This window comes from Talpa occidentalis, unplaced genomic scaffold (genome assembly GCF_014898055.3).
Source record: "Talpa occidentalis isolate TD23 unplaced genomic scaffold, MPIMG_talOcc4v2.1 talOcc4.9, whole genome shotgun sequence".
Classification (NCBI taxonomy): domain Eukaryota; kingdom Metazoa; phylum Chordata; class Mammalia; order Eulipotyphla; family Talpidae; genus Talpa; species Talpa occidentalis.
This window is the reverse complement of record NW_023605305.1, coordinates 34,826,014-34,843,914: the sequence shown is the minus strand read 5'-3', so window position 1 is coordinate 34,843,914 and position 17,901 is coordinate 34,826,014. Positions and strand designations below refer to the sequence as shown.

General features: G+C 47.6%; 2 protein-coding genes across 3 annotated transcripts in view; one reads left to right on the top strand and one right to left on the bottom strand.

The window, feature by feature from the left end:
- Positions 1-17,901, bottom strand: part of STK10 (serine/threonine kinase 10) — a 143,594-nt gene that overhangs the window by 119,762 nt on the left and 5,931 nt on the right. Inside the window, exon 1 of one of the 2 annotated variants that reach the window (XM_037500270.2) lies at positions 5,460-5,833. The exons of the other annotated variant lie outside the window; for it this stretch is intronic. Coding sequence (XP_037356167.1) covers positions 5,460-5,615 — 156 coding nt within the window. The 5' untranslated portion in view covers positions 5,616-5,833. Of the gene's footprint in view, positions 1-5,459; positions 5,834-17,901 lie in introns of those variants that run through there. 2 annotated transcript variants of the gene reach the window in all.
- Positions 11,858-17,627, top strand: EFCAB9 (EF-hand calcium binding domain 9). The gene is made up of 4 exons (XM_037501139.2): positions 11,858-12,039; positions 15,547-15,695; positions 16,442-16,618; positions 17,327-17,627. The coding sequence occupies exons 1-4, from the start codon at positions 11,904-11,906 to the stop codon at positions 17,495-17,497; spliced, it is 633 nt and encodes a 210-aa protein (XP_037357036.1). The 5' UTR covers positions 11,858-11,903; the 3' UTR covers positions 17,498-17,627.

The following is a 17,901-nucleotide window of genomic DNA, read 5'->3' as shown; positions in this document are numbered from 1 at the left end:
AGGGCAGAAAGTGGCACTTAAGGGAACTGGGTTAGCCATGGCCATCAGAGCCTGAGGGTACCACTTGGAGGTCAGCAGCTTGCCAAAGTGTAAAGCTTTTGTGGGGTCCCAGAGGACTCGGAATTGGCTCTTTTCCAGAGCCAGGGACAAAGGAGACCTGTATTAACTTCTCTCGTTTTTAATTGAGATATAACTGAACATTAGTTTAGAATATTCGTGTCAGGTCTACAACATAATGATTCGACATCTGTGTTATTGCAAAGGGATCACCACAGTAAGTTGACAGCCATTACCCTGCTACAAATTTTTTTTCCTGCGATGAGCACTTTTTTAAAAAAGATTTATTTTATTTATTTATGCACACAAGAGCTGGGGTGTAGGCCAGAGATGGGGGGCGGGGGCGGTGAGAGGATTCACCAGAGACAGAGTGGGGAGCAGAACAGGCAGACGGAGTGAAATACACTGCTGAGGGGAGCTGCAGGCTAGACAGGAGAGGTCTGCTGCGCCACGTGGGTTAGCTCCCTGGCGAGGGGTGGGGGTGGGATCAAACTGGTGTTGCACTTGTGCTGCAGTGGCTACCCACAGCTTCACAGTGCTGAGACTTAACACCTTGCACCACCAGGGAGGCCCCGATGCCTATGCTGGATAAGTACTCTTAACATCCACAGTCTCGCTACTTTCTCTTCTGCAATACAATATATTAACCAGAGTCACCAGGCTCTACATTAAGATTCCCAGGACTGATTTTCTAGCTGGGGGTTTGTACCTCTGGACCACCACCCCTCATCCATTTCACCCACCCCCTGCCTCACAGTTTCTGGCAACCACCAATCTGCTTTACTTCACTTTAATAACCAGCCTCAAATATACACACCCTCTGACCCAGTAATTCCCTCTGAGAGTCTAAAAAATAATTTAAAATACAAAAAGAAGCTCACCTCACCAATGTACAATCTGTTTTGCTCTAACTCATGCTTTGAAGACACCAGCTTTATCCCAACACCACTTAAGTATTAGGACACAATGTTACCAAAATGCTAATTTCGCCTCTGCTTATGCAGCAACATTGGCTGAAGAGCTGGGGAGGACCCCAGACCACACAGGCAACATCTGCCAGTTACCTCTGAGCCTCAGCCATCCACATCTGGGGGCAGAGTGGGGGTTTCCAATTCTCCACCTGATCTCAGATCAACAGCCCTCCCTCCACCTTCACAAGTTGCCACCCGCCCAAGCCCATCGCCACAACACCCCAAGGGGGCTTTTTCCAAGGGAAGTAATTATTTTCTGTAATATCCTGGTATTTCTTATCCTGGAAACTTATATAAAACCATATGACTGGTTTTCCCTATCTTTTTAGAAAATGTGCTCCTGATGAAGCTTGTGAGTGTGTCCCCCTGAGCCCCATAAGACTCCTGGTTTTTGCTACATGTGACTTTGCAGCTTGACTTTGGGGCATGTATATTTACATGACAGCAGAACTGACTCAATCACGTAAAATACTCAGTCCAGTGCCTGGCCCATGATGGGCATTGGATCAATTTTAACTTGTTATTACTAAAAAATAAAGGTGGGAAGGGGCAATTTAAATATCCAATATGATTAAAAGCAAGACTGGGTTATCCCAAAAGATATGTATGAAGCATTTAGAATAAATCAGGAAGAAGTTTTAGGGAGGAAAGATGGCATAAGACACTAGAGATATGTATGAACTATAATTCCCCCCCCTCAACTCACAAAACGACATTCACCATAAAAATCAATAACATTTGGAGAGAAATATGTCAAAATGTCCACAGGTACCTCCCTGGTGTCCACAGGTACCTCCCTGGTGACATAAAGGGGTTAGGTCTCAGCACTATGAAGCTGTACACAGCCACTGCAGCACAAGTTCAATCCCCGACCAGGGAGCTACCCACATGGCACAGCAGACCTCTCCTGTCTTACCCGCTGCTTCCCTCAGCAGTGTATTTCAGTCAGTCTGCCTGTTCTGTTCCCCACTCTGTCTCTGGTGAAACCTCTCACTCCCCACACCTCCAGCCTGTTCCCCAGTTCTTGTATGCATAAATACATCTTAATTTAAAAAAAAAATGTCCACAGCAACTGATGGGATTTAAGTGATAGTTTTTTATTTTCTTTATATGCTATATTTTTTATACTTCCAATTTTGCAAAATCATAAACCTTTTAAAAGTTTAAAGACAGCAAAAGATCAAAACCAAAGCAATGTTCAAGAAGCAGGAAAATCACACAGGCTGTTAACCCAACTTTCTTTATGACCGCACCCTCCTTGTGCCTAACACGTGACTACCTGCCTCACCCACTACTATGACAGCAAGCGCACCCTGCACCAGTCTGTTACCAAACACTTCCTCTCCTCTCTACCTCTCTTCAGATGAAAGATTACTTTTCATAACAGCTTTGAAAGCCTATAGTTAGGGGCTTTCCATTGTATCTAGTAATGAGCTAGAAATGGTTTTCTTTTGCAATCAATTTGCAATTGCCTAAGGATTAGGTAAGCAAGAGATTGACTTTGCACAAAATCACTTCTACTTTTTCTCCTGTAGCCAACCAATGGCTTATCAGGGAGAAGATCTTGAGTCTAGTAATGTTTAGGTTTTGAGCCTCTGCAAGACTACGGACGGAAATCTGAAATTAGAGTCCTCTTTGGAAATGCATCCCAGAAGTTGGGTCTCTATGGTTTTGTGCACCAAGGGAAGTACTCAGGCAGGAGGGCTGCCAGGAGAACTCCTCATGATGGTGGCCATCACTTCCTCAACTCAAGGTCAGCTGGGGGGCCCCCCTGATGGTGCAAGGGGCTAAGCTATGAAGCTATCCGCAGCCAGTGCAGCACGAGTTTGATCCCCGACCAGGGAGCTACCAACATGGCGCAGCAGACCGCTCCTGCCTCACCCACTGCTCCCCTCAACAGTGTATTTCAGTCAGTCTGCCTGTTCTGCTCCCCACTCTGTCTCTGGTGAATCCTCTCACCGCCCCCCCCATACCTCTGCCTGTACTCCAGTTCTTATATACATAAATAAATAAATCTTTTTTAAAAAATGTCAGCTGGGTCCCTAGGCATCATGTCGAAATGGAAGTTCTAGCCCCACCATAAAACCCAGACAAAACCTGTACCTTGTATGTAGGGGGAAGCCCCCCAGGAGCAACGAAGTAGAGGGAGTTTTGTTCTCCGCACCATCATCAGTAAAGCAATACCTGCTTCACCTTTCTCTCTAAGGTGCTGAGGAAGAAGCATTTCTCCAGGGGAGGAGACCTGAATGACAGGATCTCTGGTCCAGGCTGGGACTTCCTGAGCTGGCAACTAAGGAAACCGAGAGCCTAGGGTTCTAGTCCCTTCCTGTCCTTGGATCCCACATAACAGGAGATTGGGCTAGGTCAGAGGGTCACAAGCTAAAGCCAGACAGGTAACAGAATAAATGAGCCACCACACAGCTCTCCTGGATTAACTCTCCCCTGCCTTCCTAATGAGAAGATCATAGGTTTGAAGTGGGGGTAGGAGGCTGTGGTGCAGCCAGCTCAGTTTTCAGAACTAGCAATCACCAGCCTTACTTTACAAAGGGTCCCCTGCTTTGGAGACCCAGAAGACAAAATAACTTTTGAGTCAAATTAAGTCCCTTTGTATGAAACTTGCACAGGGTAGGGGGAGTTTAACAGGCTAACCCAGGCGGAAGTGACAACCGAAACTGACAAGGGGAAATCTCACCAGCCTAAAAACACAGTTCTGCATTTAGGTTTGAAAGAGAATGAACTTTATGAATACAGGGAGGGAGACAAGACTGTAGTTGAAAGTCAATTCCTAATAGAGAAAAAAAAAAAAATCAGAAAGCACCAACAGCATGCTCTGGAAAGGCCAACCCAACCCTTCAGAGAAAGTAGAGAATGTGATGAGCTGACCACAGGCCCAGCTGCCCTGGTGGTGTTCACAGCCCATCAGGAAGAGCAGGCTCTGTTCTGGGAAGGCAGGGACACTGGCACTGTCCAGGGAGGGGCCGCAAGGCTGAGGACAGCTTCCTTCTTGGACTAGGAGGAAGATGAAGCTTGGAAAAAAGGGTCAAGAATGCCCACGTGCGGAACCCAGCAAAACCAGCAGCAACGGGAGCAAATCAAGGCAGCCTGAGAGCTGCAGGCGTGACTGGCCACAGAACCTTTGCTCCTGTCGGTTTCCACCCTGTAACAGGAAGTGCTTGTTCAGCGAGGAGGCTAGTTAACAAAAAGACACCCAGATGGGGCAGGTTAGCCTGAAAATTGCCCTAGGGCTTAACAATCACCTGGGATTTGTGAAAAAGCAGACTATCAGTACAGCTGGGATGGGGCCAGAAATTCTGCACTTCTAATGAGCTCCCAGAGGGTGGTAATGCTGCCCATCCAGGAGCCACACTGGTCAAGTGGATTCTTGCCCACTTTCAAGGTAAAGAGAGTAGTTTCTGACCAAGTGGGCCTGAGAAGCTCTCTGTAGTCCAGCTCCTAAGAGGGGATTTTGGGGTCCCAGTGGCCTGCAAGCTACCAGTGTCACAAGAAGGGCGATAGCTGGCTTGGGAAGGAGGTGCCCAAGGAAGTAAATAGCAGTTTAATAAGTGGGACTGTCTCGATAAGGGTTTTCCTAGGAGAAAGGAGATCCAGACAGGGTGGAGGCAAGTCTGCATGGGTGCCCAGTACAACTCAGCAACCCAGAATTAATTCAAAGGCAAAAGAACCAAACAAGGACACACCGCAAACGTGTCAGGAATTAATCATCTCTGCCCCACCTATCCCTCCACAAAAGCTCTAAGGATCCTTATTCCTCCAGGGGAAAGGTACGACAGACTAAGAGAGTCCCCAGCTATGACTCACCCACAGAATCAAATCTGATCCCCGAAGCGCAGTGTTCAAGAGGCGCTGACTTTTCCCTCCGTCCAGCCCGAGCCCACCTTTCCAGGCTTAACATCCCACTCTAGAGATCCCCACCCCAGCCCCGTCTTCCCGCCCTTGATTATCTTCAGGTGTGTCTTCAACGTCACCAGCGCTTCCCTGCAAGCCCGACCCCAATCTTTCCAAACAGCCGTTTCTACGCCCATGGCCTCGGCATTGTCGCCGCATCGGGGCGGCCTCTTTAGAAGTTTGCTAAGTGTCACCGTGTTCCGGTGCATGCCTCAAGCGGCCCTCTCGGATGTTTAGGTCCCCTAAGTGCTCTTTTGTCTCCCCCAGCGGCGCCGAGCCGGGCGCACAGGAAGTGCTCAGAAACTGAGCTAGGAGGGCAGCAAGCGCGCGCAGCAGGGGCGCGCAGAGGCTCAGCCGGGCAAAGTGAGGATGCCCCCAAAGAACAAGGCTCACCAGGACGGGTGCCTGGGCCGGGCAGCCCCTCTGCTCCCCGCCGAGTCTAAGCTGTGGCTGACCCGAACCCGTGCCCCTTCCTTCCGGAGCCGCTCCACGCGCGCCCCGGGCCACCTACCCCAGCGCCCTTACCTTGTAAACCTTGCCAAAGGCACCGTCACCTAATTCGCCCACGATCTCCCACACCTCGTTGGGATCCACGTCCCGGCGGACGTGCTCATATTCGCGGGACTTTCTCTTCTCGAAGGTAGACAGGCGCAGGATGCGGCGGAAATTGGCAAAAGCCATGGCTGGGGGCGCGCGAGCCGGGAGCGAGGTGGCTCCGGCTCCGGCTCCGGCTGTGGATGGGGCTGTGGCTCCCGCAGCTGCGAGGAGGAGGGGCCGGACGACGCCGGGGCTCTTGGGGGTTCTCCCCAGACCCGCCCTTCCTCGCCGCCCGAGCCCGGTCAAGTGCGCTCTGGGCTGGGAGCTGCGGGAGCACCCGGAACCGCGCAAGCGGCTGCGATCCCCGCCCACGCTCCGTCCGGTCCCGGGGGTTGCCCCGAGTGCCAGTCGCGTTGACGCCCGCCGCGTGCCTAGCGCAGCCCGCGACCCCCGGAGGCTTACTGAAGACCTTGCCCCGTGCCCGCCCACCGGCCCGGCTCCACCTGCCGCTCCCCGGCTGCGCCCTGAGACCCCCTAATTGGCTGCGTGCGCTCCCGGCTCCGCCCGTCGCCGCGGGGCACTCTGGAAACTGTAGTCCCGCGAGTGCCCGGGCGGTGCAGCCCCGGGCCGGGTGTGGGAGAGCCTGGGGGACCGCTCTGCGGGGCGGTTCCGAATCTGGGACGCCAGCCGCGCGGCGTGGCTCCCCAAGTTTTTGTGGGAGCGAAAGGGAAAGTGAGCTGGCTTTTTGCAACCCCGGCTCATTGTTGCCCAAGGACCAAGAAGGTGAATCCGCAGGAATCACTTAATCCGCCCCGCAGCGTCTCCGCCAGCAGGGCTGCGGTGCCTGCGCCCACTTCGCAGGTGGGGAAGCTCGCCCGAGCGAGGGCCTTAGCCCGAGGCCGCAGATCCCGTTGGAGACTCCGTGAGGCTTCCCCGGCGCGGTGCTGCCTCCTAGTGTGCGAAAGGCTGCGCCCGGGCGGCCCCGCTCAGGGCTTGGCGGTCGAGCCCCAGGCTGGTTTCCTGCCACCCGGAGGCTCCCCGCCCACCTTCATCCCCCAACCGGCCAGAATTAGAGGACCGGGAGCTACAGCACCTCTGAGACTTATTTATCACCTGCCTCGTGATGGAGCTTCAGATGTGTTTGCATATTAAATAAATATTTTTTTTATTCTTAATTTCCAGGTTTTAAGAAATAAGCTCAAGTCTGACCCCCATCAACCTGGATCCTGGCTGTTCGACTCATGCTGCCACTGTCACTTGCTTGGGTGCTGCAGAGACTTTTATCTAAGACTGTTAGGTGATGCAGCATTACTTGCAATAGTTAGGACATGGAAACAACCTAAGGGCCACACAAGTGAATATTATTCACCCATATGAAAGGCGAAAAGAGGCCGTTTACAGCAAAGTGGACGGAGTTTGAGGGAGTTCTGTGCAGTAAATCAAATCTGAATGATAAAGACAAATATTGGACATTCACAAAGTGCACAAGTGCACAAAGCAAAATACTTACAAAAACTAGCGATCACTAATAAAAGAAGTGAGACTTAGGAAGTTATAAGGGAGGAGGGGAGAGAGGGTTAAAAAACAACTTGGCTTGGGCCTCCCAGGTGGCGCAGCGGTTGAGCGCTGGGTTGCGAAGCTGCCCGCGGCCTCTGCGGCACCGGTTCGATCCCCGGCTGCTCCCCGGCCACCGGAGGAGGGTCCCACATGGCGCGCAGACCTCTCCTGCCGCCCGCTGCTCCCCTCAGCAGTGTACTTCGGTCCTTCTGCCTGCTCTGCTCCCCGCTCTGGCTCTGGTGAATTCTCTCGCCCTCCCGGCTTCTGACTGTACCCAGTGCATGTATAAACCAAACAAACAAACAAATAGATAAATAAGACATGCCTCTAGAAAATTAAAAAAAAAAAAAAAAAAAAACAACTTGGCCAAAGCCAAGAATATGCATTTCCTAGGCGAAGCAGCACCAAAGCGCATAAGCATTTTTTATGCCAGTCACGCCTGCAGCTCTCAGGCTGCCTTGATTTGCTCCCGTTGCTGCTGGTTTTGCTGGGTTCCCACGTGGGCATTCTTGACCCTTTTTTCCAAGCTTCATCTTCCTCCTAGTCCAAGAAGGAAGCTGTCCTCAGCCTTGCGGCCCCTCCCTGGACAGTGCCAGTGTCCCTGCCTTCCCAGAACAGAGCCTGCTCTTCCTTATGGGCTGTGAACACCACCAGGGCAGCTGGGCCTGTGGTCAGCTCATCACATTCTCTACTTTCTCTGAAGGGTTGGGTTGGCCTTTCCAGAGCATGCTGTTGGTGCTTTCTGATTTTTTTTTTTTTTTTTCTCTATTAGGAATTGACTTTCAACTACAGTCTTGTCTCCCTCCCTGTATTCATAAAGTTCATTCTCTTTCAAACCTAAATGCAGAACTGTGTTTTTAGGCTGGTGAGATTTCCCCTTGTCAGTTTCGGTTGTCACTTCCGCCTGGGTTAGCCTGTTAAACTCCCCCTACCCTGTGCAAGTTTCATACAAAGGGACTTAATTTGACTCAAAAGTTATTTTGTCTTCTGGGTCTCCAAAGCAGGGGACCCTTTGTAAAGTAAGGCTGGTGATTGCTAGTTCTGAAAACTGAGCTGGCTGCACCACAGCCTCCTACCCCCACTTCAAACCTATGATCTTCTCATTAGGAAGGCAGGGGAGAGTTAATCCAGGAGAGCTGTGCTTAACCCCTTGTGACACCAGAGGGGCCTTGGGTTTCGCTTTATAGCACTTTGAGGACAGTTATTGCATCTTTTACAAGTTAAGGATATGTGGCAATCCTTTATCCAACAAGCCTACAGGTGCCATTTTTCCAACAGTATGTGCTCACCTTGTAACTTTGTGTCATGTTTTGGTAATTCTCACAATATTTCCAACTTTTTTTTTAAAGATTTATTTATTTATACAAGAACCAGGGTACAGGCCAGATGCACGGGAGGTTGAAAGGATTCACCAGAGACAGAGCAGGGAGCAGAACAGGCAGACTGACTGAAATACACTGCTGAGGGGAGCAGCAGGCAAGACAGGAGAGGTCTGCTCACCATGTGGGTTGCTCCGAGGCCGGCGGGGATCGAACCGGCACTCCAGAGGCAGCGGACAGCTTCATAGCACTGCGCTCAACCACCTGCGCCACTGGAGGCCCCTATTTCCAACTTTTTCACTATTATTTTATCTATTATGGTGATCACTGATCTTTGACGTTACTTACACAGTAAGTCCTCACTTAACATTGTCAGAGGGCCTTAGACTTTAAGCAAAACAAGGCATATATAACAAAACCAATTTTATCAAAGGCTAACTGATATAAGCAGGAGTTAAATTCCTGTGGCCTACTTCTGGTCACACAAACATCACCAAACTTCTAAATGAAGAGTTAAAGCACTTATAATATGAAACATTCTTTGCATTCATTCATTCATTTTCCAATCTATTTCCATTTTTGGGTCACTGCTGGCAGGAGCTTTTCCTGATAGCTCAGGGAGCAAGGTGGGACCCAGCCCTGGTCAGGATGCCCTTCCATTGAAAGGCACAACACCCCCAATCCAACAAATACACACTCGCTCAGACTGGGGCAACTGAGACGTACCAGTGAACCTCACATGCATGTCTTTGCATGTAGGAGGCAACTGGAGTCCTCAGAGAAAACCCAGGCAGATGTAGGGAGACTGTGTAAACTGCACACACACAGTGGCCTTGGTCAGGAATCAATTCTTTTTTCCTCATCATTATAATGAAATGACATTGAATGAATGAGGACGTGAAATTGTCTTGTGGTGTCACAAAATGCACCCATATAAGGCAAATCTAATAAACGTTACATGTTCTCACTACTCTGTTTCTCCACCTCTTTCTCCTCAGATCTCCCAAATCCCAGAGACACAATAACATTAAAATCAAGACAATTAATAGAGCTGTAATGGCCTCTAAGTGCTCAAATGAAAGGAAGAGTTGCAAATCTCTCACTTGAAATCAAAAGCTAGAAATGATTCAACTCAGGAGAGAGCTACATTGAAAGCTGAGAAGGGCTGGGAGGTAGGTCTCTTGGAGCAGTTGGCCAAGTGGTGAATGCTAAGGAAAAGTTCTTGAAGGAAATTTTAAGTGCAACTCCCATGAATGTACAAACAAACAAACAAAACCAGGTTTATTGCTGGTTGATATGGAAAACATGAGTGGTCCAAAGAAGACCAATCCAGTCACAACATTCCCTTAAGCCAAAACCTAATCCAGAGGAAGGTCCTAACTCTTCAACTCTTTGAAGCCTGAGAGAGGTGAGGAAGCTGCAGAAGAAACATTTGAAGTTAGCAGAGGTTGGTTCGTTGAAGATTTATGTTATCCCTACAATATTAAAGTGTATGATGAAACAGCAAGTGCAGATGAAAACATTGCGCAGGTAGTTAGGTAAGACCACTGACGACTGTGACTATTCTAAACGAGAGTTTTTCTTTTCTAAAAAAGTATTTATTTTTGTAGAAGAACTGGGGTGTAGGCCAGAAGTGTGAGGGGTGAGAGGATTCACCAGAGACAGAGTGGGGAGCAGAACAGGCAGATTTACTGAAATACACTGCTGAGGGGAGCAGCAGGTGGGACAGGAGCGGTCTGCTGCACCATATGTGGGTTAGCTCCCTTGCTTGGGATCAAACCCAGGCTGCAGTGGTGACACAGCTGAGACAACCTCCGGGCCAAAAAGAGGCCCCCTAAACAAGGGCTTTTCAATGTGGATATTGAATAACATATTGGAAAAAGATTGGACTTTCCTAGCTAGAGAACAGAAATCATTGCCAGGTTTCAAAGCTTCAAAGGACAGGCTGACTCCTGCTATGAGCTAATGCAGCTGGTGACTTAAGTTGAAGTCAATATTCATTTACCATTCTGAAAATCTAGGACCCTTGAGAATAAAGCTAAATCTACTTTGTGCTCTATAAATGGAACAAAGCCTGGAGAACAGCACATCTGTTTCTAGCATAGCTGACCAAATATTTTCAGCCACTGTTGAGTTCAACTGCTCAAAAAAAGAAGATTCCTTTTAAAGTACTTCTGCTCATTGATAATGCACCTGGTCTCCTAAGAGCTCTGGTGGTGACGGTCAAGGGAATTTGTTGTTTTCATGACTGGCAACATACCATCCTTTTTTTTTTTTTTTTTAAAAAGAGATTTATTTATTTGTGCATACAAGAACTGGGGTACAGGCCACAGGTGCGGGAGGTGACAGGATTCACCAGAGACAGAGCGGTGAACAGAACAGGTGGATTGACTGAAATACACTGCTGAGGGGAGCAGCCGGCGGGATAAGAGAGGTCTGTTGTTCCATGTGGGTCACCACCCTGGCTGGGGATCGAACTCGTGGTGCAGTAGTTGTGGACTGCCTCATAATGCTGACACTTAAACCCTTGAACCACCAGGAAGGCCCAACATACCATCCATTTGGAAACCCATGTGTCATAGAGTAACTTTGGCTTTCAAGTCTTACTATTGAAAAAATAGACTTTGTAAGGCAACAGCTATGACTAGTAGTGATTCCTCTAATGGATCTGGGCAAAGTCAACTGGAAAACTTCTGGAGTCACCATTCTAGATGCCATTAAGAATACTCGTGATTCAGGCCTCCCTGGAGGTGCAAAGGGTTAAGACACAACCTATAAAGCTATCAGCAGCCACTGCAGCAGGAGTTTGATTCCCGGCCAGCCAGGAAGCAACCCACATGGCGCAACAGACCTCTCCTGACTCGCCCACTGCTCCCCTCAGCAGTGTAGTTCAGTCAGCCTGCCTGTTCTGTTCCCTACTGTCTCTGGTGAATCCTCTCACTGTCCCCCTTCCCCCACCCGCCACCCCACACCTCTGGCTTCCAGTTCTTGTATGCATAAATAAATAAATCTTTTTAAAAAAGGAATATTCATGATTCATGCTTTATAAAGAACATAAGTCCCAATATACTAATTGTTTACTACTTTGTTTTCTGATCACGGATTTGTGGCTTGGTCTTTAAACAAAGTCCTTCTCTCTGGTTTTAATACTGTACTTAGTGTAGGTTCTTTTAGTACTTTTTCATGCAGTTCTTAATTTTTCTTGTTTTCTAATAAGTGCATTTAGGTTACAACTACTCCTCTAGAACCACGTTGGCCATACAGCTTAGGTTTTCAAATATGTACATTCTCTTGTTCATTTCTATATCGTCTTTGATTTCAGGTTAGGCCTGGTTATATGTCAGCGATAATCAAGAGGCTTAGGACACTATCTGTAGCAAAGCTGAAGAACCGGGAGGAAGTAATTCTAATTTTTATTGACTGTTTCCCATGATGCTTTTCCCTTGAAAAACCTTCAGCTCTGCCATGGCTTCTCTCTATCCAACATTCCAATTCTAAGGCAGTGTTCTCTATTCTACTTGAGGTTGCCAGGGCCTTTGATTTAAGGCGCACCAGAATGAAGCTGAAGCATGGGTCATTTCTGTGGTACCTCTATCTGGACAAACTGTACTGCTTGCTGTCTGTGAGAAATGTGCGGGCCTTGATGGAATATTTTCACCTCCTTGACGTACACCGTAACAACACCTTGAATGGTCAGTACCTTCAAAAAGATTGTTACCTGGTTATTAACTAATGTTCAGAAGAACCTGCAGAATCAGCAATTATTTCATTCACAAATGTTCATCTTCTACATGAAGCGCAGAGAATTGAGAATTGAGACGGATGAGGACAGACTTGCAGGGTCAGGTCGAATCCTGACTCTACCCATATTCCTTGGTGATTTGGGGACCATGTCATCATTCTCTTTAAGTCTCATTTTCCTCATTTGTATGTAAATGAGGTTCCAGTAATGGAATAGTTGAGAAGAAAGGTAACTGAATGAGATGATGGAGGGGAAATGCTTAGCACAGAAGGATTTAGTAAGTGTTCATTATTGTAATTATTCCTGGGGCTACACCACACTCAGGTTTTAACCCTTAAGACCTGGTCGGCAAGACTTTTAATCTGTTACATGTGAGGTATGAATCAAGAGTGATCTAGAAGATCCCGTGTAATTCTTGGTACTTGAGACCAGGAAATATTGATCTTGATACCGTCTTTGAGCACACAAAGTAATACAAGATCAATTAAATACTTTAACTTTTTAAAGGATTGGGTAGGAATAAGGTATCCTCTGCATTCATTGTGACCTGAGAGAAATGTTAGTTGTGAATAAGGGGTTTCTTCCATAAAGATTTTTTCAAAAGAGCTCATTTACTCTTTAAAAAGACACCTTTATTTTTTCACAATCTCATGCCTTAGTTTTTTTCTTTCTGTTTAGATTTACAAAGGATGCCACCACATGCTGGCAATAACCTAGCCCTGGAGAGGGCAAGTACAGGACCCCAAACAGTGAAGAGGAAAGCTGGGACTGAACCCTGGGTTTTCTGACTTCAAAGCCCACACTCAGTCTTACTGGGAATGTTCACTGAGGAGTACCATGTCCCCAGTAATTAAGTCACTCCCCCAGTGATTAATACCCAAGCGTTACATCAAACTCATGTCTTCTGGTGTCCAAGGAACTGGAGAGATACCTGAATGAGTGAGGGAAGGCACAGCTTTAAGTTTTGCCTTCTGGGAAGGTAGGGACTTTAGGCCATGACAACTCAGGTTGGCCTAAGCCAGCTAGTTTAAACACAGTATGAAGTAGCTACTAATCCCGCATTCAGCCATTCCTCAAGAAGCAACTACATATCATTGTGTGAGAGACCATGTAGTCCATACCTGGTGGGGAGGAAAGAATATCAGAAACCATCAGAACCCCACCCCCCAACCCCCACCATCACATGTGGTACCTGGTTCACTGTGACCTCAGCTAGTTTTAGCTGGGATCCCAACCACAGATACATTTGACATAATCAGCGAAGCCATAGCTTAGCATATGCAGGAGGCTAGTCATCAATGGGCATGGAGAAATCCCATGCAGAAAAGCCACTTGAAAGTCCCTTATAGGGCCTCCCTGATGGTGCAAGGGGTTAAGCACAGCACTACGAAGCTATCCGCAGCCACTGCAGCACAAGTTCAATCCCCATCCAGGGAGCTACCCACATGGTGCAGCAGACCTCTCCTGTCTCGCCCACTGCTCCCCTCAGCAGTGTATTTCAGTCAGTCTGCCTGTACTGTTCCCCACTCTGTCTTTGGTGAATCCTTTCACCCCGTGATACCTTTAGCCTGTACTCCAGTTCTTGCATGCATAAATAAATCTTTAAAAAAAAAAGTCCCTTACAGCCTGTACAGCTTACACAGCTCTGCATAAATCTATCACCATCCTCCTTTCTGCCATCTTATACTCCCTGAGACACCTAAGTTGAATGGAATTGCAGGCAAAACCCTTCCCTGCTTTCTAAATTAGTCTATTTCTGATTGCATATGACTGAATACTTATTAACAAATGTGCAAGAGATGGCTTCACTGTGTGAAGGGCAAGGTTGTGGAGTCCAACTACCTTTGGATTCCAGCTCTGCCACTTAGCCTGGCCCACAGCACAGCAGCACCTCGCCTAGGTGTTTGTCAGAAATAAAGGCTCAGTCCCACGCCAGATTTCTTACATTAGAAGTTGTATTTTTACAAGATCCTCAAGAGATTGGTGTGCCCACCACAGTTTGAGCAACACTGACACAAGAGCAGTGACGCTGAGGCTTACTAGAAGAGTGTGATATCACTGACCTGTAGGGTCACCAAGGTTCAGTGAGATGTGGCATGGCCAGTGCCGGGCATCTCCTGTGTTCAAGTCTGCTCCCTCCCTGCACTACCACATGCATGATGGATATGGCTAAATGTATTTTTATTTATTTATTTATTTTTAAAGATTTATTTATTTATACAAGAACTGGGGTACAGGCCAGATGCACGGGAGGGTAAGAGGATTCACCAGAGATAGAGCAGGGAACAGAACAGGCAGACTGATGAAATACACTGCTGAGGGGAGCAGCGGGCAAGACAGGAGAGGTCTGCTCGCCATGTGGGACCCTTGCTGGCCGGCCGGGATCAAATCGGCACTGCAGAGGCTGCGGACAGCTTCACAGTGCGGCACTCAACCGCCTGCGCTACCAGGGGAGGCCCTTTATTTTTCAAAAAAGACTTTATTTATGCATCCAAGAATTGAGGTCTAGGCCAGAGATGCAGGGGGTGAGAGGATTCACCAGAGACAGAGTGGGGAGCAGAACAGGCAGATCTACTGAAATACACTGCTGAGGGGAGCAGTGGATGAGACAGGAGAGGTCTGCTGCGCCATGTTTAGCTCCCCGGCTGGGGATCGAACTCATGCTGCAGTGGCTGCCGATAACTTCGTTGTGCAAAGACTTAATCCCCTGCACCACCAGGGAGTCCTCAAATGTATTTTAAAATTTGTTTTTTATTATCTCAAGAAAAAGGCTAGGTAAAATGTCAAGTATTCCTAGTAAGTGTCGTCAGTCCCCATGGAGTGCTCAGCTTTTCCCTGTACCAGTTCCATAGACATGTTTGTCACTGTGCCTTCACTGGTTCTGTAGGCACATCTGTCTGCTCTGGTGAGCATGGCAGCTAGAGAGGAACCAAGTCCTCCCCTTCTCTGTCTCTCCACACTTCTTGGCACAGAGCTTTCCCACACAGCTGAAGGGTACTTAAGGTTTTTGTGGGTTTTTGTTAAGATTTATTTATTTATACATAGAAGAACTGGGGTACAGGCCAGAGGTGTGTGGGGGTGAGAGGACTCACCAGAGTGGGGAATAGAACAGGCAGATTGACTGAAATACACTGCTGAGGAGAGCAGCGGGCTAGTCAGGAGAGGTCTGCTGTGCCATGTGGGTCTCCTCCCTAGCCAGGGATTGAATTCATGCTTCAGTGGCTGCAGAGGGCTTCATAGGCAGTGTCTTAACCCCTACGCCACCAGGGAGGCCCTGAAGGGTACTTAAGGTTTGAGGTACCATGGAAGGTAGAATAGCAATGTTAGAAGGAGAATACTGTCATCACTATCTCCAGGTCAAAAAGCTTCTGACATCACTCCCATTTACGTGATTCTCTGTTGCTTAGCATTCTGAGCTGCCTCAGTCACCCCTCTCCTTGTGTCCTCACCTTACCAGATGTGCTGTTCTACCACCTCCTCCAACATGTGACGGACTTGAAACGGACACAGATCATGACAATCTTCGACATGCTGGACTGGAACGCTATGGGCGAGATTGGTTTTGACCAGTTCTACATGCTGGTTTGCATCCTGCTGGCACAGGAGGTGGGTAACAAATCAGGATCTGGGGCAAGGGAGGCAGACGGGCTACTGCCTTCATCTTGATAAAGGTAGCACTAAACTAAGAGTGCATCTGAATTTTTCCCCTTTCACTCAAACTAGGAAGAAATAAATAAAGGGGGAAGGAAAGAAAAACATTTGCTTCCTAAATGATCCATCCATTTAGAAATTCCCAACAGTTGCCTAGCCACTCTCCCAGTTGCTCCTTTGCCTATCTTCAGCCTCCCACATTACCTGTTTCTAAAGATTCCATCTCACCCTCCGACACCCAAGGCAAGCCCTTCCTATTCTCCCAAGGGTCTCACTCCCCAAGAAATCCTTTCCTCAAGAGTTTTTTGAAGGAAATGGAGAAGTTCTTCTTTGCCCCCTCTCCCTTACCTTACTTTGTATCCATGTTTCCCACTCCTTGAGGGTTGGGCTTCATCATTTTATCACTGTGCAGTCAGGTTTCCCACAAAGATTTTCAGTGAGCTCAGGAATGCACCTTCTTGTCACTGGAGTTATGTCAAGCAGAACTGAACCATGGGTAACCTAGGTGCCCTGTGAATGCAGGTGCTAAAGCAGGACTTGATACAGTGACCCTCAAATCCCTGCAACCCTGAGCTGCTGCCTGTTGCCTTTTGCTTTTAGTGATCTAGAAAATGGACAGGTGAATAGCTGAGTCTTAATGGAGCAAGCTAAAAAGGCAGCCCTGACAACACTGCTTGTCTCCTGACCTTCCCTCCAAACAGAACCACCTGGAAGAACAGTTCATCTTCCGCCATTGCCGCCCTGTGTTTGAGTTGCTGGACGTAGACGGGGAGCGGAGAGTTGGTGTCAACACCTTCAACACATACGGCTTTCTCTTCAATATTAATAAACAGGAACTCAGAGAGCTCTACCATGACTTTGACGTCACAGGGGACCGTGTAAGTGCAACTCCCTGCAGTGCTGCCAGGCAGCCTCTCTATCCAGAGGCAGAGGACAATGTCCTATCCCTCCAGGCGAGATGGGCAAGGGGGAAGCTGGGAAGAACCTGCTTCAGCTCATGCTGGCACTGGGGTCAGTAAAAACCAGAGAGATTTACAGGCATGTGGAAGAGTGAGGACTAAATAACAAAGGCTACATCATATATGTATAAAATGACAAGTTTAGAGAAGGAAATTTCATTTAGAAGTTTAATTTAGAGAAGGAAAATAATCTGGCAAGAGGTGGTAGTAGGGAAGGGGTTATAGATTTGTATTCTGTAATGGAAACACATGAACAACAATTCTAAGAGTCAAGAGGGGCAGTGCAGACAGTGAATTCTGCCTCTTTAAGGAAGAAGTAAGCAAGGGTACCGAGTACCAAGATAGTGGGGAAAGATGGATCCCACTGTGAAGGAGCTGATATGCCAGCCTGAAGTATGTGGACTTGAAGTAATAAAGAAAGGGATACTTGGCGCCTGTAGAGTCTACAATAGACTATCTGTTCCTAGCTCCTAGCCTACCAACAGACTGTAATTATGTCCTAATTACTGAGCCTCTTTAAGTTTCCAAGTTTTTAAATGAGAAATGATTACAATCCTGCTGCCATCTGAAACAAAGTATCAATTCCTTCTGAAATAATTTTTCTTTTCCCCCTCTCCCCAACAAAAGCGCCTTAATTACAAGGAATTTAAGCTGTTTACTATCTTCTCCTTGGACAAATACCAGAAAAGGCAGAAAGCAGAGAAGAAAGAGAAAGAAAAAAGTACCTTCAGAAGGAAACTATCACAAATTAATGCAAGCTTAATTGGATTAACTGTACCTCAAAGTAGACCAAAGTAATTACATCTGTTAATGTATAAAAATAAAGTTGAGACATTGAAGTGGACATCTTTACACTAACCTTCACCTGCAAAGCATTCACATCCGGTTTTTAACTTTAATAAACAATGGCTTCACATGAATCACAATAATGGGACATGAAATAACCACTTTATCTTTGTCAACATGTCCTAATTCTGCCACTCTCAGATCAACCTAGTCAGTAAGCCGTGTATCCAACTAATTACCAACACTTACTGTAGTTACACAGTGCAAAGCAGGCAATGCTTTCTGTTTTTTTGCCAGAGGAACCCGATACTTTCAGAATCCTTTGTTCTCCCAGTTCATAGGCTAAAAACACCTGGATGCAGACACTACAAACTGGCAAATGGTGACATACCTATAACCGTATGGGAAACTGACCT